The sequence below is a fragment of the Lottia gigantea genome (assembly GCF_000327385.1).
Source record: "Lottia gigantea unplaced genomic scaffold LOTGIsca_13, whole genome shotgun sequence".
NCBI lineage: Eukaryota > Metazoa > Mollusca > Gastropoda > Lottiidae > Lottia > Lottia gigantea.
In genome coordinates, this window is record NW_008707425.1 from 1,301,659 (window position 1) to 1,325,803 (window position 24,145).

The 24,145-nt window shown below is 33.3% G+C and overlaps 1 protein-coding gene across 1 annotated transcript in view; it reads left to right on the forward strand.

The window, feature by feature from the left end:
* LOTGIDRAFT_157138 (hypothetical protein) overlaps window positions 1-19,613 on the forward strand; it is a gene marked incomplete at both ends in the record, with an annotated part of 36,007 nt that extends 16,394 nt beyond the window's left edge. The window contains 9 exons of the mRNA XM_009048911.1: window positions 271-414; window positions 1,286-1,480; window positions 3,873-3,937; window positions 4,712-4,814; window positions 5,594-5,691; window positions 11,604-11,713; window positions 17,056-17,240; window positions 17,956-18,013; window positions 19,366-19,613. Of these exons, the coding sequence (XP_009047159.1) occupies window positions 271-414; window positions 1,286-1,480; window positions 3,873-3,937; window positions 4,712-4,814; window positions 5,594-5,691; window positions 11,604-11,713; window positions 17,056-17,240; window positions 17,956-18,013; window positions 19,366-19,613 (1,206 nt within the window). The remainder of the gene's footprint in view (window positions 1-270; window positions 415-1,285; window positions 1,481-3,872; window positions 3,938-4,711; window positions 4,815-5,593; window positions 5,692-11,603; window positions 11,714-17,055; window positions 17,241-17,955; window positions 18,014-19,365) is intronic.
* Between the last annotated feature and the right edge of the window lie 4,532 nt (window positions 19,614-24,145).

Consider the following 24,145-nt stretch of genomic DNA (forward strand, 5'->3'; position numbering starts at 1 on the left):
AAAAACACTTAAAGGCATTATTTCTGCTGGATTTTGACAAAACTTGCTTATATTATTCAGTATCGCCCCAAAAAGTTCAAAAGAAGTGTATAATTGAAGGTTGAATATTTCATACTGGTGATTGTAACTGAACTGCCAAATATTTTTATTTGAAATTGAAATTGCCAGTGGGTGTATATTACCTTACCTGGCAAACTAACTTCTAACATATCTGGAATGACAGGCTGTGATGCTGTAGATTTCATGCTATTGTTTTGTCATAATTTACAGGAAGAACTGGTAGATAAAATAACTTCACTAATTCTTTCCCTATCAACACCAGACCAAGTGTTTTTGTTTATGAAAGTATTTCTGGTAACAGAAAGTCGAGAATGGCTGACATTAGATAAATGGAGATTAGATAAATTTATGATGGTAATATGTTAGTTTAATTTAGGTGCAGTCTGATTTATATCACCCCTGTTCTTCCGTCCACAATTTCTTGTAATCATACTAGAAGACACAATTCGAGACAGATTTTTATGAAACACCCACGGATGAACCTAAAAGAAAATCAAGCCTTTTTTGGACAGTCCAGTGGTAGAAAACTTGTAGACTAAAGGTATCAGAAAAAATTACTCAAAAACACTCAAGAAGGCACAATTTTTGATGGATTTTGACGAAACTTGGTGTGAGTAATCACATAAGGAAAAAATAAAAATAATATTGAATATGAGTTATTGCCCATGTTCTTGAAAACGCTCTCAATTTTTAGCATGTAAAAACTCTAGAAGACCCAAATCTTGACAGATTTTGGTTAAACTTGATGTGAGTCACCCAAGTATGATCTTAATGAAAATTGACAACTATAATGAGTTATTGAGCTCAATCTTGAAGAAATATTCTATTGTAGCTCGTTAACACTAAAAGGCTTGATCCTTACAAGATTTTGACAAAACATGGTAATATTGTTCAGTATCACCCCAAAAAGTTCAAATGGAATGTATTTCATACTGGTGATTTTTACTGTACTGCCAAATATTTTTATTCAAAATCAAAGCTGCCAGTTAGCATATATTACCTTGCTTGTCAAGCTATCTTTTTTATTTTTTATTTGTAAAATTGTACAGTCCCTCTTATGTGTCATCTATAGCTTTAGAACTCATTGTTTTTATTAAAAGCCAAATTATAAGAAGTTAAGCAGAATATAAACAGTTACATCTTTGCATGCATACTGTCGAAAATATTACTTCTGAGGTTCGGTAACATAAGAAGTAAATAATCCTGAGGAAATGTTTTGTTTTAGCTGATACGAAGAAATTTAAGAGAGATGCTTCGTTATGTACAAAATAGAAATTGGAACAAGTCATCAATAGATAATTTATGTGCTGTTCTAAAAGAAACAGTTTTGAATCCATCAGATGTTAAAGTGCCATTTGGTTTTCGAGCCTATTTTAATCTTATCTTCCTGGAAGAACTATTTTTGACAGGTTTAAAGAAGGTAATTATTATTCTAATGTTAACGTGGACATATTGTTGCCTGTGCCTGTTTTTCGCTTTATGTTGTGATTTTTATGGATTTTGATAATAAATGACCATTTATCAGACTGAAACAAAGAGTTGAAAGCTTACTGCAAATAAATGTATTGTAGCCAATTGACAGTGCCTACCAAGAAGGCATCATTTGGTCTTGATTAAAAATTAAAACCATTCAGAGGTTAATATTGAAAAGAATATGATAGTGATTTCCTACAGAAAATCCAAAACAGTCCATTCAAATACTTTTTAATGCCTACTTAGGCCATACAAAATAAATAGTCTTTTAATAACAGGCCTTTTTTTTTAAAAATTCATGGCAAGAGGGTGAATTTATTATTGATTATTTATAAGCGCTTAGATTTTCAACTGGGATAAATCGTAGCGAGCGAAAGTATTTTTTATATATTTCCACAAATTTAATGTACATTTAATGTACCATTCGTAGGCAACATTTAGGCATTTGTCAACAGAAGTACAAGAACTTGTGACAATTCGACTCTTGGTGAAGTTTGTAAAAAAATGTCAATAATATAAAGGGATAATAGTGCTCAAAGTTTGACAGTAGGTTGTAAACTAGTAGTACTGATTTCAGTTTCCGAGAAGTATGATAACATGGATAGTGAAAGTGCCTCTTTAAAGTTGGGTTTTTATACACCCACATAAATATGTGGTCATATATTGTTGTCGCCCCTGTCCGTTGGTTTTTGAGTTATTGCCCTTGACTTTGTTAAAACGCGTCGAAATTTGTTAAAAATAGTTTGTCAGCAGGATTGAAGCTACAGTTTTCATTCGATTCTGATGAAACTTAGTGTGATCATTAAAATTGATAAGATCTCGGACAAGTTCTAGCTTGAAGCATTTTAGATGAATGGTTTTTGAGTTACTGCCCTTGACTTTGTAAAAACGCGTCAAAATATGTTCGTGAGCACTTATATAGAAGCTACAGTTTTCAACCAATTTTAATCAAACTTGTTATGAGCATTGGAAAAGATAACATCTCGGGCTAGTTTTAACTTCAGGCATTTTCGATGAATAGTTTTGGAGTTATTGCCCTTGACTTTGTAAAACGCTTCAAAATCGTTTGTGAGCACAATAGAAGCTACAGTTTTCAACCGATTTTTAGGAAACTTGGTGTGATCATTGGAATTGAAAAGATCTCAGACAAGTTCTAACTTGAGATATTTTTGATGAACGTTTTTTGAGTTATTGCCCTTGTTAACTTTGTTAACATGCGTCAAATTTTGTGGAATTACTTAGCATAAAAAACTGGCATATGTATATAAATATATGTAATTGAATTCAAACTAATAAAATTTCTTCAATATGAGAAAATTCGTACTTTAGTCAATAAATACTGTTTTATCATTTCTCATTTATTGTTTGATTAATTGTTGTTTGTAATGGAATATCCAAAGATATCTACCTTTCTGATAATGATGCATTTAGGGTGCATTCTTGTAGACTGTCTTGTTTTGGTCCAATGTATGCAGACCCGGAATAATTATCAAGATTAATGTTTTGATTGTTAACAAAATGTGTCAACAATTTGTTTAATTGTGCTTCCTTCAGCAATCTAATGAATCTTCTAACGGTTTTAACAATTAAAATTGTCAAAATCAACATCACTTTTAAGCTGTGATTTTAAAATTTTATGAGAATTATTCACACTAGAAAAGCATGGTTTGGTTTTACGAAAAATAACTCAAGGGAAATAACTCTTTTTTACACATTATTTTGGGGCGCGCACATTACTTATTAATTACTTCAAAATGTCAATAATTAGATTTTGAGCGCGGGGTTATTTTACTGGAGCGCACAGGGCCTGTAAAACAGACTATTTATTTTGTATGGCCTTATGTCAAAAGTTTTAATCGCAATATATCAATAGAGGAAAGAATTCAAGCATTAAAACAGAAACAGGGCTGCTCTTATCCATTTGCAGACTTCAGGATCTTCTCAATACGCAACAGCTAGTTCCAGTTCCTGTACCTTCCTCCTCCATATTACCTGGCAGTAATGGAAAAAAATATTCCTTCACATCCGTTGCTCACGGGAAGGATGGCATCATTCCTGTCTCGTTGTTTAAGCTGGAGAGTTCGTTGTTGTAGAGAGTGCATGGAGGTTGACTCTTCTCTCGCTCTCTTCTCCAGGTTGATCATAAACCAAGCTTTCTTATCTCAGGGGCATGGTTATGCTCTGTAGTATTCTTCCTACTGTCACGAGTCTTCCTCTACATGTGGACTTAACACTCATCTATATACTAAACCTAACCATCTCAATATAAGAACAAGTCATTGGGTTTTTCTGATGTATTTGGTGTAAATTTATGATAAAATTACCTTTTATTTTTTCAGGTATCATCGTTAAAACTCTGTGAAATATTAGAACCTTTTTTCAACTTTCTTTATCAATCAACTCAGTATGTATATTATTTAACAATGTTTTACTCTCCAAAACATGTATTCATATCCATGTTCAAAGTACAATCTTTGTATTTCAGCAAAAAAACTTCTCCTTTTTCATACACCCTCGTGCCTTTGCCGATGTCGGTCTGTTGGTCCGTCTGTCCGTCCACAATTGACTGATTTGGACGAAACTTGATTTGGTTTAAACTTGATTTGGTTTTTGGTAATCACTCAAGGATAAACACTATTAAAAATCAGAAAAATCAAAAAAAATTTAGTATAAGTTCAAAAGAAGTGTATGACTGAAAGATGAATACTGGTAATTGTTACTTTACTGTTGTTTGTTGTTGCTTTACTTTACTTATTTTTATTTAAATTTAAAACTGCCAGAGGGCATATATTACCTTGCCTGGCAAACTATCTTGATTACTTTTATGTGTATGGATTAAAAACCACTGTCATATATATTTAAAGCCATCAATGATCTTCCCAATTTCAGTGATTACACCAACTATCAATTCAGAATAGCTTCTATTGTGATCACGGACAAGTTTTAGCACATATAAACTAAGTCAAGGTCATAATTGAAAAAATTGTTTATTTAAAATTCATCTGGTTCAAGATATTGTGAAGACAATAAAGACTATAGTTTTCATTTTTTTTTAGTGAAAGTTGGTGTGATCATTTATATTTCCGAGATCTTGGTTAAATTCAAATTTGATGGTTTTTTGAAGGACAATTGTCCTTGACTTAGTAAAAATGCATCAAATGATTTGATTGTTTTGTAGAAAAGAAGTTGTATTGGATATCATAAAAAAAATTGTTAATCCAATTGTAATCAATGCAAAAAAATTATTTTGTACAGTTCAATCCTCACAGCTTCAAGCAATCGTAAGTATTTTAAAAAAATTCTTAACTTATAGACGATTTTAAGATTATTTGAAAATTCATTATTAAGTCACTAAAGATTTTGTTATCATTTCTGACAGTTGGTAGTAGGGGTATGTTACCTTGCCTGGCAAGCTATCTTTGTAAATAGCCCCTGGCACTTCTAGGAGGCAAAAATATCAACCTATTTTCATCCTCGCATAATTCATTGCTTATATATTGATATTAATTATCGATTACATCTGGTCTTCCTTATTTCATAATGCATAATTTGAAAGGGCCGTATGATAGCCTGCTACAAAATCTGATTCATTTTTCGGCGCCTTTGGTTCAAACATATGGTCGAACGTCAAGTTGTGGATAACTGGTAATTTCCTCGGCAGAACTTATTTCATCGCTGCTTTCAAAGGAAGAGGGAGAGCACTCCCAGTCACAATCGGTAATGCTACCGTTGGAATCGTAGGCCATATTGTCTTGTAATGTACTTACTGATGACCCTATATGACGTCACAGATATCACGGCAGCATCCAGTTGTAACATGACAATCATCAACCTTTTCAATCATCAATGTGAATTAATGGTCAAAATATGCCAAGAAAATGAGTTTGAGGAGGGTGTGTACACTAAATATAGAATGCCCCTATATTCTTCTGACCACATATGATTCATGAAGGCTTTGTGAAAGGATAACCAGACACATTTCTATTAATTTTGCTGCTGTATTGAAGTCTTACCTTTAAGACTATAGTTTGTTTTCATATGATATTAAAACTATTAACAGGCTGTCTGTGAGATTATTGAAGAAAAGTTGTTTAATTTTGGTAAAGATGTTAAATGTAATTCCTGGCAAAGAAGATTATTTTATGATCAAGTGAAAAGGTATAGATTGAAGAATCAACTTTCTATTCAAAGTTCTGTGTAAAAATTTAGTTTTAACATGTATTGATCAAATTTAGTATTTGTATCATACTTGTTATTAATCTTGACACAAGGATTATGAATTTAATTGTAAAAATAAAGTAAAAATGCAAGTAAACATTGACCTTGACAACAAAACTGGAAGTGACAGAACAGCAAATAGGTAAAAATGAGATTAAAGTGTCCAGACTTGGAAGCTTTCTAAGATTTATTAAATTACCTCAGAGTATTTTCATCAATTTTCAAAAAATGTTATATTTCTAGCTCATAAACACTGGAGAACGCACATTTGTTGATCAATTTTGATAAATTCTGTTGTTGTCACCAAAGGATGAATCTATCAAGCAACCATCAATTACTGTTCTTCAAAATGTGTGACTTTTAACTGGTTTAAATTCCATCACTTATTGTGAATTATTATTATTATTATTGTTGGACTTTTGCTTTTGCAAAGTCCCAGTTTGTTATCGAAATGTCAATTCTTTTTTTTTTTTTTTTCTTTTTTTGATTTTTCCACACCTTTTCAAGCAAAGGCTGTAACAGCTGCATCAACATTACTACATGTGTAGACCTTCTGTAGTGGCAACGTCGTAAATGAGTGTATTTTGGAACATTTTTGCAAAACCGGAAGTGCCACAGGTCCACATGTGCAAAAAGTCGAAAATCGGCTCTAGAAGGCATATTTTTGCATCGATTTTCTTCAGGTTTTCATTTTTACAATCTACCTGTTATTTCTGACATGATAGCACTTGAAAAATTACGGTTTTTGAAAATTCGAAGCTCACTTTTTTGTTTTTGCATCGATTGTTCTGAAATTTAATATGCAAAGGGGCATCACTAAAGTTAATAATATGTAGTTGTCAAATATTTAACTTTACTTCCAGTTTTAAACGGGGAATCAATTGAAAGTACAATCCACTTCGGGTCGAATAACTTCCGGTTTAATTGAAATAGGTCAACGAAATTTATGCTGATCGTAAGTAAATGCTATTACAAAAAAAAACGGAGAAAAAAAAATCCAGACCGGAAGTCATACTTTGACCGCCATATTGAAAAAACACACTTTTGTAAAACTCAAAATGGGGCCTCAGGGTAAATGTTGATAGGCTCAAATTTGATGTGAATGTATTCCGCAATCGATTATGCAAAAAACATTGGGAGCCGAATTTTGAATTTCGCTTTTGCTTTTTTGCAACTTCCGGTTGAATTTTGTTAATGCTTTAAACGATCACACCATGTGACCTTGACCTTTGATGACCTTGACCTTCATAGGGTCCAAGGTCATTGACCTTGGCTATCATTTGATACATTGACCTTTGACCTCCGACATGTACTTCCGGTTTTATAGCTATCCGTAAAAAGCCAAATTCGCAACTTTGGACCGCTCTAGCACGTGACCTAATTAACCTAGAGGGTTGATATTTTAGGTTTCAAATTTGAGTTTTTTTTTACCATATTTGTGTCTTTTTGATCTTGGTGTATGTATATCTTATGACCTATTTTATGTAGAACCTTGATATTTGGAATACAACTAGACACTTTGAATATGAATTCACCTATGACAAAAAAATTGGGGTGGGCGTGGCACATCCGGGTTGATTTACTAATTGTTTACATTTTGGGGCTGGGGCATAACTCGCATAGGATACATGCGTTAAAAAAGGGACTTTGCACACAATAACCTCATTATTTTGGCCAGTTTGTGTTAACAGCTCAGTTGTTTCAGCTTTATAGTTCCAAAAAAGGAACGGGTTTTAACATTTGGATATTTTCATTTTTCGATTTTGACCTTTGTTGACTTTTGTAGACCTATATCTTTTGACCTGCATGATGTAGAATCTTGAAATTTGAAACACAACATAACATTTTGAATATCAATTACCCTATGCAAAAAAAATTAAGGTGGGCGTGGCACATCTGGGTTATATTACTCATTATTGGCATTTTTGGCCAGGAGCATAACTTGCAAAGTATAGGTTTGTTCAAAATGGAACTTTGCATACAATTATCTCATGTAAAATGTAAAAAATATAAAATGATAAAAAAAATCTATAAATTTAAAGTTTTCTTAAACAAAAACATCTTAAGAAGAGATTTAAAAATTGCTAAAGAAGTACAGTATCTTAATAGGTAGAATATTCCACAGTTTGGGTGTCTGGACGGTAAAAGAACTCTTACTGAAAGTCAAAAGTCTGGATGATTTGTTAACGAGTAAATAATTGTCCGAAGAAGAACAAAGAGTTCGATTTGGTGTGTATATTTCTGTAAGTGCAGATAAATAAGGTGGTGCAATATCATTAAGACACTTAAATGTTAAAAGTAGAATCTTAAATTGAATTCTATAAATAATAGGTAGCCAGTGGAGGCCTAATAAAATTGATGTGATGTGATTGTAATGCTTTTTGCCAGTGATGAGTCTTGCTGCTGCATTTTGAACCCTTTGTAGTTTGTTAGTTATGCATAAAGGAGTTCCAATTAATAAAGAATTACAGTTATCTAAACGGGAGGTAATCAGAGCTTGTACTAAGGTTTTAACTGAAGAAGTGGAAAGGTTCTTACGAATTTTACTAATGTTACAGTTAATAACACAATTTACACACATTATTTACATGATGTTCCAAGGTTAAATGTAGATCGAAATTATAACTCCAATATTTCTGGCAGATGGGACTAGGGATATAACATGAGTACCCACAGATAGAGATACATTTTATTTCACTTTCGATACAAGATTGTTCAAGCAAAGAAGAATATATTCTGTTTATCATTGTTCAGTTTAAGAAAATTATTATTCATCGAAGATTTACAACAAGTAAAACTATTATCTACAGAGGGTTTAAAAGACAGATATAACTGGGTATCATCTGCATATAGATAGAAGTCAAGACGATATCTGAGGGGTGGTGTACATGCTAAATAAAATTGGGCCCAAAACGTATCCCTGTGGCACACCGTACAGTAAACCTTTTTTGGCAGATGATTTATTATTAACAATGACAGATTGTGACCTATTAGTTAAGTAGGATTTCAGCAAATCTAAAACCGAACCAGTAACTTTGAAATCATGAGATAATCTGGTAAATAAAACATCGTGGTCCACAGTATGAAAGGCCACAGAAAGGTCTAAAAGTAGTAGAAGTACACAGTTCTGTTGATCGATGGACAAAAGGACCATATGCAGCGCTCGTACTTTGCCTAAACTTTGACTAAAGTCAGACTTAAGTGGAACTTTAGGTATGCACCGGTTGATCTTTACAAAAGTCGTGCTTAAATTTGACTATCAAATGTAGAAAATGAAAGCTTATATCCTAACTTTCTACAGTTCGACTTTAGCCAAAGATCAACTTTAGTCAAGGTAAGAGCGCTGCATACAGCCCTTAATCCTAACTTTGTAAAGTTCAACTTTAGCCAAAGTTCAACTTAAGTAAAGGTAAGAGCGTTGCATACGGCCCTAAGAATCTAAGGATTTGGAAATATCAGAAAGTACAGTATACTCTGTGTAATCTGACATACACTGGGATCGCAAAATAATGTCTGATAATTGAGAGTGTCGGAGTACTCAAAGTTTCGACATTTAACATGTGCCACGTGTTACTATTTATAGCTCAGTGACCCACATTCTACAAATGAAATGAAATTTTTACGTCCTACTTTTCTGCACCATGTGGACCCACATTTTACAGATGGTACCTTTCTCATAATAAGACAATAATAAAAGACAATTCAGTTGTATTTGTTACTATTATTTAATTGTTCATATTTTGAGCTACTGTACATACGCCTTTTATTAGAATTAATATTGTCTGCAAACTTAAGTTTTAAAATGCTGCTTATTATTGTTCGACGTAAGCCAAATTTCGTAGCTAAATATCACTGTGAAGAGCGTGGCACTTTTTCATAATATCCAATAATTTGCTGTTAAATATCCAGAGATACTTCAGTATGGGCACGGTTCACAGGACGAAAATTGTTAGCTTGAGAATTTTGAAAATTTTGTAACAAAGAATGGTCAACTTGCATATTTCTGTTCTATACGGTGTAATGAAAGATACGAGTACCCATGCCATTTGATCTGAAGGAAATGACCTTGATCTAGAGGTGAGGTCATTGGCGGTGATAAATCAGCAGAATTTTTTCAGCGATCATAATATTAAGTGTTTTTCAATAGTAAATTGCTTTTTTATTAAGTTTTTTGGATTTATAAGTTTAAATTTTATGTTTGACATGGTATCCCTTTAAGATGAGTAGATGTTGATTTATACAGATTTTTTATACGCCCACATGAAATGGGGGGCGTATATTGCCGTCACCTCTTTCCGTCGGTCGGTCACAATTCTTGATGGATTTTGACAAAACTTGGTGTGAGTGTTGGTTATCACCCGTGGATAAACTGTATCGAAAATTATAAAAAATGAAAAATATTTAGTATTAGTTATTGCCTTTGTTCTTGAAAACGCGTTCAATTATTAGTTCGTAAACACTCTAGAAGGCACAATTCTTGACGGATTGTGACGAAACTTGGCATGAGTGTTGGTTATCACCCATGGATAAACCGTATCGAAAATAGAAAAAAAATGAAAAATATTTAGTATGAGTTATTTTAGCTTGTTAACACTCTAGAAGGGACACTTCTTGACGGATTTGGCTTGAGTGTTGGTTATCACCCAAGGATGAACCTTATTGAAAATCAGAAGAATCTAAAAATATTGAGTATGAGTTATTGCCCTTATTCTTGAAAAACTCGTTCAATGTTTAGCTTGTAAACACTCTAGAAGGCACAATTCTTGACGGATATTAGCGAAATTTGGCTTGAGTGTTTGTTATCACCCATGGATAAAGCCTATTGAAAAAGAGAAAAATCGAAAAAAATATTTAGCATGAGTTATTGCCCTTGATCTTGAAAACTTGTTCAATTTGTAGCCCATAAAAATTCTAGAAGGCATGATTCTTGCCGAATTTTGACAAAACTTGGTTGTATTATTCAATACCGCGCTGAATATTGAATATTTGTCTTCTAGAGTTTTCCAGAACTAGGGCAGTAACTCATACTCAATATTATTCAGTTTCGCCCTAAAGAGTTCAAAAGAAGTGTATGATTGAAGGTTGAATATTTCATACTAGTGATTGTTACTGTACTGATAAATATTTATGTTCAAAATCAAAGCTGCCAGTGGGCGTATATTACCTTGCCTGGCAAGCTATCTTCTGTATCGGGACCACTGATTAGTGGCGTAATTCGAAATACACAGAGTGTCGGAATACACAAAGTACAGTGTATATGATTGCAAGTTCTTCGAAATGTTCTCTAACTTTTTGCTATAGAACACTCATGAAGCCACAGCTATAAATAAAATGTATAACTAAATATTTCATCTATATTATTGTCCTGTTATTTGATGTTTCGGCTTTCTTGTTTTCTTCAGAAACACCCAAATTAGATCTCGACCGAAACGTCAAATAACAGGACAATAATATAGTTTTAATTGCTTTCCCCTTTTTGGGAATTTGTGATTTAATTAAATATTTCATGCTTATAATGGTTGCAAAATAGAGAACTGAAACATAGCTGCTAGTCGGTGTATATTACATTGCTATCCTTTTAACTTAGAAGTTTTCAAATACCTAAGTATGCACTGTGTATAATCTATGATGAAAGTTTGACTTGTTACAGCAACAATTGCAGTGGTATTGTTAAATAATAAAACTCCATCAATTTGTTAAACAACTATTATTTGAAGTGGTCATAAGTGAAATACTCAACTATCTGAAACTTTTTGTAAATTGTAGATTATTATATTGGTGTGAATGCCCCACACATTAGAATGTGATTTAGATTATAATCATATGTGAAATTATTATATATCTATTTTTAGAATACGAGATTTCATTGATACAACTGTTGCATTAAAAATACCTGAACCTGACTATGAAGATTGTGATATACAGTTAAATATTCCACAGTTAAAAACAACCCCCCAGCCAGGTATATATAAAGATAATTATTTTTATTTTTATAACTCTGATTTATCGTCACCTTTCTGTAAGCAATAAAATGGTCGAACTGCACAAGTGTTTCTATAGATTTTTATTTGCCAACAAATGTATTTTGGGTGTATATTTTAATTACTCCGGCAGTGTGTCAGTCTGTCCGTTCACATTTGGCTCATGCTCACTCTACAGGCTACAATTCTTTATGGATTCTCTTGATTTTCGTGATGATCTGATAAGTTTTCACTGAAATATCGTGTTTGACTTGACGTTTCACTCTATTAACTATATAGTGCTCGTGCTCACTCTACAGGCAACAATTCTTTACAGATTCTGTTGCTTTTTATTTTGTGTGTCAATGTCATTATGAAGATGATCCCTATCAATTTTTGTGATGATCTGATAATTTTTCCCTGAAATGTCGTTTCCAACTTAGTGTATTCATTCTATTAGCCATATAGTGCAACTTTTGCTCACTCTACAGGCTACAAACAATGATTTGTACTTACAATCAAAGCTGTTTATGGGCGTATGTCACCTTGCTTTGCAAGGTCATCTTTAATATAAAAGGATTGGCGTAGTAATATCATATTTTTTACCTGATTTGATTTCGGGGAAGGGAGGGTTTGATTCTCCCAAATGTACAGGCCTAGGGTGGAGCAGACACTTTATTTAGAAATTAGGATTAAGGGTCTTGATATTGGGTTTTCTTCTGTTCTTATTCTGATCTGAAATAAGAAAAAATAACTCGCCCAATGGGCGAGAAGTATAGTATCAGTTATATACAGTTTACTATGAACAATATTATCATTTAAGTTCTTATTTTTTGAATATGCAACTATCATTATCTTCTTATAGACATGGGGGAATTTCTCTTGAAGGCTCTTATAGTGGGCATGAACTATCTTGCTTGCTCGATTGCTGGTTGTATTAAACGGGACAACAAAGGGTGCTATGCCTACACTATGATGAATATTTAGTCCTATAGGTCTTGCTGTATTCAATGTCTCAATCCAATGGGCCTCCCTAGATTGACGGAATTTGGTAGTTTCATCTTCGGGCAAGTCAATTTCTATACGCTCAATTGGGATTAGGGTGAGATCGTCTATTGAATGGTCGTCGAGGTTGAAATGATTAGAAACAGGCTTGTCTTTCTTTAATTTGATGTCTGACCTATGAGCATTAAAGCGAATTCGTAAATTATTCTTAGTTTCTCCTACATATTGTTTGGGGCATTTCTTGCATGAAATTAAATATATTACATTCGAATGTTCACATGTTAGATGTTCCTGGATCGGGTACCTTTTATTCGTAGAGTTGCTTACAAAATAATGAGTTTCTGATATAAAGGGACATGTTTTGCATCTACTGGACAAACATGGAGCACTTCTTAAACCTGGAGGTACTTCGGCATAAAGTCTGTTTTTAGCTGCTATCTGTGCTAAGGTGGGATTTTTTATGTTTCGTAAAAATCGTTTAGAGTACCCATGCTCTTTCAGTTTTGAGAAGACAATCATACAGGCTTGGTTGAAATCAGAAGATCTTGTACAAATTCGATGAAATCGTAAAACTTGTGACTTAATTATACCAAAAAAGGTATGTTTTGGGTGAAAGGAGCTCTTGTGCAAGAGTTGATGAGTATCAGTTTCTTTGAAATACACTTTAATATCCAGTTTATTTGTTTCTGCTATGGAATCTCCCTTAAAGACAGTGGTATCGAGAAAGTCTATGATTTTGTCACTCACGTTTGTGGTTAGTTTGATAGAAGGATGGTGGTTGTTGAGAATTTCAAAGAATTCCCAAAACTGTTCGATAGAATAAGTCCAAACCATAAAAATGTCATCCAAAAAATGTCCGTAAAAAAGTGGGTCAAATGGACAGAGGGGCAACACCTCACGTTCCCACTCTGCCATGAAAAGGTTTGCGTAGGAAGGGGCGAATTGTTTGCCCATTGCTGTCCCTGAAGTTTATAAATATGTTTTACCATTAAATGTGAAATCGTTTCGACTAAGACAAATCTCTAAAAGCTGTAGAATTGCATCGTTGGGTCTGTTTGGATTTGGGTTTCTATTAAAAGCTTTACGAACTGCCGTTAAACCAGTAGTGTTATCGATATTGGTATACATAGAAGAAACGTCGATAGAAATTAAAATAGCATTAGAGGGAACTCAAAGATTTTTTATTTTATTGACAAAATCGGTTGTGTCTTTAAGGTACGGGCGATGTTGGCATGCTAGAGGTAGTAAGAAATGATCAATGTATTCTGACACTGCATATGACTCACTACCACATTCAGATATAATCGGGCGGCCTTTAGGGATTTTATTACAGATAAACCACTCCTTGGTTGGATTCTTATGGATTGTAGGCAAAGTGTACAAATGTCTCTCGCAACAATCAGGTTTGGCAGACAGATAGTCCTATTGTTTCTGTTTGAGATAACTAGTTTTGACTAAATCTATCGGCAAGAATATTATTAATCATGTTAGCAGTTTCTTTGAAAATTGGTTTCGGTAAAATGGCATAATGTTTAGGATTATTCAGTTGATTCTCTGCTTCTGAAACGTAATCCTCCCTATTCAGAATGACACAACATGAACCTTTGTCACTCTTTTTAATAACAATGCTATCGTCTTTCTTAAGTAAGTTTAACGCTTCACGTTCCACTCGTGTGAGATCAGGCTTTTCGTGTGTGAACCAATGAAAGGTTCACTGTTTGGCAATTCATACTCGCAAATGCTTTCAATATTTCAGGATGGATGTTGGCCTGAGGGGATGTCCACATGGATTTAGGAATAAACATTGTTCTAGCACCACGTGGGGGGTGGTTTCAAAAAAAATATGTGCAGCTAAGATTTCGTTGAAATCGTTCATTGGATGGTCAGAGATAATTCAAGTTAGCTATCTTTGGTGTGGGAATAAACTTAAGTCCACGGTCTAAGATTGAATGCTGAAGGGGTGTGAGAATTCTGCGACTCAAGTTAACTACAGTTTGGCCTAGCGGTGGCCTCTCAGTATTTTTATCCCCAGTAATTAGTTTAAAGACTTACTCGATGCTTGAAGCTGGTGTATCCAAAACAATTAAATGCTGTTTGCTGTTTCTGGAGACCAATGAAGATTATCAACTGGTTCGAATTCTTCTTCTTGTTGCGCTGTTGATACTGGACTCCATCATCATGTTGTTGAGAGTGCTGAGGTTCTGTTGTGCTTTCTTCGAGATTTTATTTGAAATGGGTATACATGTGAAGAGGATCTTGGAGTTTGGGAAGGTTTTGTTGGCTGTGGCGATTAATTTCTGGGCTTGGTTAAAGGAGGTCTTTGGTAGCTGATCACGGTTGTTGAGGCCTACATGAAGAATAATGGTAGTAGGTTTGGGATCATGGTCGTATGATTCCAGGATTGACTGTATGTGATGGATTTGGGCACCGGGGTAAGAATGTATTTCGGTGTCTGAACTGGTTTTGGTAATTCGATTCAGGTTAAATGATCCAATTATTAAGGTAGATTTCTTTAGCGCAGGTAGCTTCCATAATGATTTGTCCTTGGTTTGGTGATAATACGGTTTGGTAGCGGATATAATGGTCGTCGACGGTGTGATTGGTACTGGTTGGTACTGGTGAGACGTTTCCCATAGGAGCGACGGGCCCAGGAAAGGGCATGAGAAACGATGCGGTCGACGGCAGGTGATGATAAAGACTTGCTACGAATGGTGGTCAGCTTCTCTTGACGTGTGGTTTGGTAATGGTCGATCAGGACCTGCGTAACCTTATAGAGCCATGTCCGATTGAGGGATCTAATATTCGCGTTGACAGCTGATGTTTTCATTGCTGGATGGATAAAACTATCCAACTCAGAGACTTTGCGTTTGACGGTGTGAACGCTGGTTGGCCCTGCTGTTGAAGGGTAAGGATTGCCAAATGATGGAGGCACTGCAAAACTTGGAAGAACACCTTCTCAAAGGGTTCTTCCTCCTTATGAGTGGGGACTGGTTGGCGTCGGTGGGCTGGTAGTCGTTTCTCTTGTTGGTCAGGTCGATGGTTACCTCTTGATTGGTAGGTGTTGTAGGTAGGTCGGCGATGGGGTGGAATATGACTGGATGGGTTGGTTGGTGGTCGGCGATTGGTAGGTGGTAGAGGTCGATGGAAGAGAGGGCCATTGTAGGGTACGTGATATTGGTTTTGTTGACGATTAGTGTTTCTATGTCTGGCTTCTGGTACAGCGGATGTAACAGGAGGAAACTGTATATGCTAGCGTGAAAATGTTGGGATCAAATTATGCAAATAACTGGGTTTGGGGATATATAAAGTAAGATGAAAGTTATGATGAAAAATGCAAAAAATATATATTTAGGTGATAAATAACGCTAACAATGATGTGAAAACTTATAACAAGTAAAATAAAAACTTACGCAATTGACACGAACCGGTTTTCGAAATATTATCCTTTTTCAGTGTCGAGGAATGGTTATGTAATGAGGTTGAATTTGGGATTTAGATAGTAGTCAGTTAATACAGGTTTTTGATTTTCTAAAAATTATTGAGTGAATCATGTCATATCTTTGATCAGTTGAGGATTAGGATTATTTTTGATTTCTTAATTAGTTGAGTCATATCTTTGATCAATTGAGGATTATAGAAATATTGGATTAGATTTTGATTATATCTGAGTAATAATTCAGGAGGATTTGATTATCTCAGAGTACAATTTATATAAATGAAAAACATAAATAATCAGAAATCAAGAATACAAAAATATAAAATAAATAAACATGAGAAATATTTGATAAAATAACGGTTTTGAGTTATTGACATAGGAAATATGCTTCAAAATTTGTTTGTGAACACAATAGATAGAGTTTTTATCTGATTTTAATTTTAACTTAAATTATCTTAAAAATGTGGTTTGGAAATGCGATAGAGGCAACAGTTTATGTCAGACTTTTATGAAATTTTGTGTTCTAAATCAATCTATTTTGGACAGATTAGAATTTTGGCACCGAGTGGGATATTACTGATACTGGAATATATCAAGGAAGTGGGTGTATCATACTAAGCAACCACATGTTAACAAAAATCTTGCATGAGTTTCTGTTTCATTGGATAAAAGGTAACATGATCAATGTGGTGTTAGAGTGAGATTGAGATTTAAAAATCCCAAGAAAAGCACTGGCCTAGGTGTGGTAATAAGTTCACACTGTCAATATGTTACAAGTCATATATACCACTTGTCTTACTCATTAACATATATAAACAAACTCTTAAGAACTGTAGTATATATATATTAATTATATCATATTGCTTAATTGTAAAGTTAATATTGAGTTATTTATTATTGCAGAAGATCAAAAGGGAAAGGCATTGGCAACTTCAGAAAAAACAAATTCAACAAATTTACCAGATCAGAAGGCAGTCAAGCGAAGAGCATCACTTGAAAATTCAATATGTAGTCCAAGTAAGAAAAACAAAGTTACAGCTGAAAATAAGACACCTGTACTTCTAGAAAGTCAAATACTTCCTCAACAGGTAAAATGTTTTTCTTTTGCATTATGTAGATTCATACAATAATAAAAAAAATTTCATTGTTTAACTAGTGCTCAATACATCAATTGTAGAGCGATATAGAAATATTTAAGCAGAACCCTAAAAACATAATGGTGTTACTCAGAGTTTCACATTATGTGAACTGACAGACAACTGACCTATTCTCAGCCTGTGTCAAGAAGAACTTGTTCTCATGTCTGCATTTCAAGACAAGTTCAGAACCTAAATTCATTATGTTAGTACTCAAAAAAGTATGATATGTGTGTACTATACAGCCCAATACGTCATGAAGAGCCTTGATTGTTTATAATTTTTCATTTCATTTCAATAACATAGCATGATAATAACAATAATATTCCTTAGATTTAGGATTTGCTTATTTACAAACATAAATTCCTTTGCTGTTTTTTCATAGCAGTAACATTTGATGTGTTCTGTTGCCATGATAGATTACAGGTATGACAGAAGGAAAAATTGAATTCAATTATTACTGAATGAACATAGCTGACATGTGATCATTAAATTAATCACATATTCTCACAATGACTGATATATTATACATCAATCAACAAAGCATCATTAATAAATAGTTTTAACCAATTTTAATAAAACTTGGTATGCTAGTCTAGTGGGCATATATTTCTTCTGTGACAATCTATCTTATTATCTGTATATGAAAATAATTATCTATTTTTAGACTAGACCTAGTGTAGAAAAGAAAGTTGTTTTTGATATGAAGAAGAACACAGCTTTAAGTAAGTACTTTAAATCAACCATACATTATAATGTTTACAGTATTTAAAACACAGCCTCTGATTGATTGTATTTGCTAGCTAAAAGTCTATGTAAATAGTCTTCAGAAGTACTAGAAATGTAGGAAAATTTCATAAGTCCTTCAAAAATATCTCAAACTAGGAATTTATTTTCCTATTTCTATAGATGTCTTTTCTATGTATGGCAGTGTCTCAAGAAAAAGATGACTAGTCTTTTTAACTTGCAAACACAGATAATTCTGGACATACATGGATTTGACGGTGAGATGTGAACACTATTAATGATTGGCTCAGCTAAAAAATTCCTGTTTCTGAGACTAAGGTATGATTGGGAAAAAAATGGTGCATCTGTCCCTTTAAAATGCATCAAATTTGGCTTGTGGAAAAAATAAAGGCTACAGTTTTTATCATATTTTGATGAATCTTTGTTTGTCTGTAAACATGTAGGAGATATCTGTCAAATAAAATTTTCAGAGGAACGATATATTACCCTTGTGTAAGTAAAAACACAATAGAGGCTACTGTTTCCATCAGATGTTGATGAACCTTTGTATATGGATGAGATCCTGATGAGTTTGAATTTGGTATTGATTGGATAAATAGTTTGGAGTTATTGCCCTTGACATAATAAAAGTTGTTAATTTATTGTCTGAGCAAATTAAAAAAAATTTCATTTTTTTCTAATATATTTGAGAATTGAAATAGCAGCCTCAATGGAACTGTTAGTCTTAGAATGTCTTTGCATTGAAATAATATTAACATAAGCGCCAATCATGTCTTCAAAATTTGTTTTTACAGAGGACAATTTTCAGCCAGAATTTTTGTCTTTTGGTTTAAAATTTCAAGAAGAGAAATGTGTTTCTTATCAATGTAAACTTACAAAAAACTTTGTTTCAACGCAAAGACATAACACAACATTTGAGGCTGCCAATCCAATTGTCATAAAAATAAAAGATAAAATTCTTAGAACTTGTAACTTTCCTCATACCTATAAATAAGATTTCAAAAATTGAGAATCGTGATTATTGGCGATTTTGATGAAACTTGTAAGTGTTTATTGTCACCCAAGGATGAACCCTTACAAAAAATCATAAATTTTTTTTTGATCTATTGTTCTTGAAAGCGTGTTCAATTCTAGCTTGTAAACAGTCAAAAGGCACAATACTTGACAGATTTTGATGAAACTTGGTAAAGCTCCAAACAATGTACTGGTATGACTGAAGGTTATAGTTTTATACTGGTGATTGTTAGTACTGACAAATATTTTTATTGGGATTATATTACCATGTCTGACAAGCTATTTTAGAACTCATTATTTGGATTTTCTTTTTTAGAATTTAAGAAGGGCATGAAAATTAGTCCTCGACCAGTTTACTCACCAAGCAAAAAACCTGATCAAGGCATACTGAAATCACCCATTGTACCAATTCATCAGTCACCTGTAAAGAGCAGTAAAAAGAAATCTCCTAAAGTGCAGTTGTTCCAAAAGGATTCATCTCAAAGAGCATCGATTCCTTTATCAAAATCCAAAAAAGAAACAAGTGGTAGGATGACTAGATCTAGAGCTTCAGACTTTTTCTAAAATGTATTTATGTGTATAGATGAACATGTAATAAAAGAATTTCCTCTGACCTGCATGTCATGACATTCGTTGAGATAGTACCTTTTGATTTTTCAACTTGACTTGCTCATTGCACATTGTATGGCATTGCTCTTTTTCATTAGCCCCATTATATGAGGCTAGAGTAAGACGTAAAACTGATTTCATTTGTGACCTGCATAATTTACAAGGGGAAATCCAGTTGAAAATAGGATGGTAATATCTCGAATTGTGAGAAACAGAATGAAAAAAATATTGCGAGTTGCGATACAGCATATACTCATCCAATACAACATTATTAACATGAAAACAGACAATACAACATTATTAACATGAAAACAGACAATACAACATGACAATACAACATTATTAACATGAAAACAGACAATAAAACATGACAATACAACATTATTAACATGAAAACAGACAATACAACATTATTAACATGAAAACAGATAATACAACATGACAATACAACATTATTAACATGAAAACAGACAATACAACATTATTAACATGAAAACACAATACAACATTATTAACAAAGACAAAACAACATTATTAACATGAAAACACAATACAACATTATTAACATGAAAACAGACAATGCAACATTATTAACATGAAAACAGACAATACAACATTATTAACATGAAAACACAATACAACATTATTAACAAAGACAAAACAACATTATTAACATGAAAACACAATACAACATTATTAACATGAAAGCAGACAATAAAACATTATTAACATGAAAACACAATACAACATTATTAACAAAGACAAAACAACATTATTTACATGAAAACACAATATAACATTATTAACATGAAAACAGACAATGCAACACTATTAACATGAAAACAGACAATACAACATTATTAACATGAAAACACAATACAACATTATTAACATGAAAACAGACGATATCATGAGATTCTGAAATAAAAGTTAACCAGCATCATCAATTTATTCTTGCATTCATTCTGAAATTTGATTCTGATAAGTTTCCAAAAAATTAAGGATTAAAAGGAGCAAAAGGATTGTTTGACACTGTTAAAATGACTTTATGTGTCCCAACAAAAACTTAGTTTGATAAGATATGAATAAATTCAAAGTTTGTGGACTACAAACACACTCTAAAGCTCTAGAATATGAGAAAAAATGTATGTTTTAGTCACTCAACTCATTTTTGGCAGCTGCCAGCTAATTTGTTTTCAACCATCCAGTGATCTTGAACTTGCATAGCTTGTAGCACACGGGAACTTATTGTTTCATGAATGACAACAACTAGATTCTATTAAAGACCTAGTAGTGCGAAAATATGTGGATGTTTATTATGTCCATATCGACTTCTTCTATAATTTCTAGTCGGCGTCATGGAAGTTAGAATTTCCATTTCATGTAGGTTGACGATGTTCCTTCTAATGAACCCTTGGTGTAGAAAAGTACGGTGTAACACTCCATTCATTTCATTTATTTATTATGAAAGCTTTCTATGAGTTACTGCCCGTTATTTAATCTTATACATACATATCATCTTCTATAGAGGCCGACTGTGGCCATATTGCCCTCGCTCGAGAATTCGTGAGACGAGAAAGCGAAAAAGTTGAGAAAGCAAGAAAAAGGCTCGATGAAACAACACATGCATGGAACAACAACAAAACTCATTATTTTGAAGGAATATGTATTGCTTTTAAATTACATTCTCTCGAAATCAATTTTGTAGGATTTTTTTGAATTTTTAAATCATTTAAAGGGGTATTCCGCTTGTTGATTGTTGATTAAGTAGTTTGACCTAGTTTTGGTGATTGGCTTTATAATGGTCCGATATTGTTAGTTGAAATCTTTAGAATACGCAAGAGACATATTTCTCTACATGGTGTCTTCCCGGGAAGTCACCAGAACGAATTTCCAAATTCCCGAGAAGTCACCGTTTTGTTTTCTTTGATGATTTGAGGTGAATGCCGCCAAGAGATTAAAGGTGTTAAGACCTCATTAACGGTGATAAAAATTCGTGATAATAGTTCACTTACATTAATTAATATCTAATGATGTCACTCACTGTTTTTGGCATCTGTGATTAAAATATTGAACTTTAGTCACCATTAATTTGTCTTACATATCGCCAGTTAAATGTACATTTTAACATACAATATTACCTGAAAAAACCAATTTTTCTAAAAAAAAAGTATATCTGTAAATTTCGTTTAAGCTCTCATTGCCTTGAGATAGAAACAGGGTGGTACAGTAACGCCAATAGAGCTGACCGAATTTGCAACTTGTGTAATCAACACGAATATCACTTTTACTATGCTGCCCTCAATATAACTCCTTAAGAATAAAATATATTAAAAATTATTACAGGATTAGACCATCAATGCTTAAGTTTGTTGAACTGTTAAATTCTGAAAACTGTTAGGTTTTAGACAATCTTGGAAAATATTTACATTTAGCTTTCAAACATCGAGAATCACTGTAACATCCTCCGCTATCTTGTAATTATTTGTATTATTATTATTATTTGTCAAACCCTATGTACTATGTATATTGTAATAAAGCAATACAATTTGATATATATAAAGACGTGTATGTCGAGGGAATGCATATTCATTCAAAATGGCAAACGCACAGCTCGCTTACGACTTCTTACCGACATCACGAAACGGCCGTTACTTGGTAGTAGGTGGTTACAAGTATCGTATAAATAAAAGGAAGACTGATACTGATGTTTGGAAATGTACTTTCAAAACATGCAACACAACTGCAATCACATCTAACGATATCTTGATAAGAGTAAATGGCGACCACAACCGTGAAAAGTAATTTTTTCTCAAAAACTAGGACCTCGGTATTTTTGGTGCTTTATAAATGTTATGTTATATTAATCATAATAATGATGTAAATGTGTTTGAATTTGCTGATTCCGTTTCTCATTTGTTAAAATTAAAGTAGTTTGTTATAATATGTCATTTAAATGTAAAATAAATTATTTGAAGAAATTTTTGTTTAATTGGCTATAACTCGATTAAGTAGGCTTAAGTCTGCTTAGATAATAAAAATTAATCCTATTGTTTTCAAAATCCAAATTTTGAAAAAATTCCCTTGACGTCACCGTTTTTCGTTTCTGCAAGTTTATTATGACATTTAAAAATACCCTTTTAACCCTCTCTTTTTCAGAGTAGGTATGGCCGCAGCCGGCTTCCAAACTCTTCTGCTATAGGTAGGAAGAGTGAGATTGGTTAATTAGTATAATGGTAATCGATCAAAATTTTATCGAGTTTGTTTTTAAAATATTTAACCAAGGGGACGAGATTACTCTTCTGGTAGTATTCCACAAAGGGAAAGTACTAATGCTGTTGCTCGCCTTTGGACAGATTCCAGTAACCTTTTATCTTTTTCAATTTCATATGTGTTGACCAGATAACGTTACAATAATTTAGATGAGGTCTTACTAGAACTGTATAGTCTTTTGAGCCAGTCTTATCTAGGAAGGTAAATGACTTGCGTAGTAGTCCTAGAATGTTAGCTTTATTTGTTTGCTCCTTCACATGTTTTTCTAATTTTAGGTTCTTGCCTATCCATACACAAAGGTCTTTCTCATAATCTGTATCTTCTAGTTGAATTCACTAGCAAAATCCATCTACAGGGATTCCATCACCAATAAAGGCTGTCTACTCGTCCAGAACTGTCAGTTAAGATTGGTGGCGCAGGATCTACCATCATGAGTTCATGTCGGCAGTTGGTTAGTATGTTGTTTCTTTCCAAGTGGTCAAGTAGCTCTCCAACTAGCGATTCCATTGATTTACATAATATAATTAAGCCTATTCACTGAGTTTCCTGTGGTTACCTTCTTTCCTTTCTTAAATATAGGTGTAATGTGGGCATCTTTCCAGCTTTGGGGGACAGTTCCTTCATCCATTCATTTCTTGAAAATAATACTGAGAGGTTTGTTATTTGAACTATTTCCCGTAAAATTCTGAGATGTATTTCATCCGGTCCTGGTGATTTTGAGGTGTTCACACTCTCCAGGTTCTAGGTTATCTTTTCTTTTTGTTTGGGTATTTCAATTTCTTTTGATTTCTAGTGCTGCCAGATTGTCGGGTATGTTTGTAACGTCTTCCACAGTGAACACCCTACTGAAAAATTTCATAGTTCTGCTTTTAATGAGTCTGTATTACAGCAATTACCAATTTTCATCCTCTAAATCTGATATACCTTGTTTGATATTCAATATACTTACTCTCTTGATAACTTTTCCTCACAATTTTTTTATGGCCCATTTTGCTTGGTTTCTAGCTCTTGCATATTTCTTGTGATGTTCCTCACTTCTTGTTTTGCGATACTGAGCTTTTTCAGCTTAGTCTTTTACAGATATGCTCCATTTGTCTCAGTTTCTTCTCAGTGCCTGCCCTTTGTAATTTTCGAAATCGAAATCCGATGTAAAAAGTATGAACCGATGACAAGATTTTTTATACGCCCACGGAAATAGGACGTATATTGCCGTG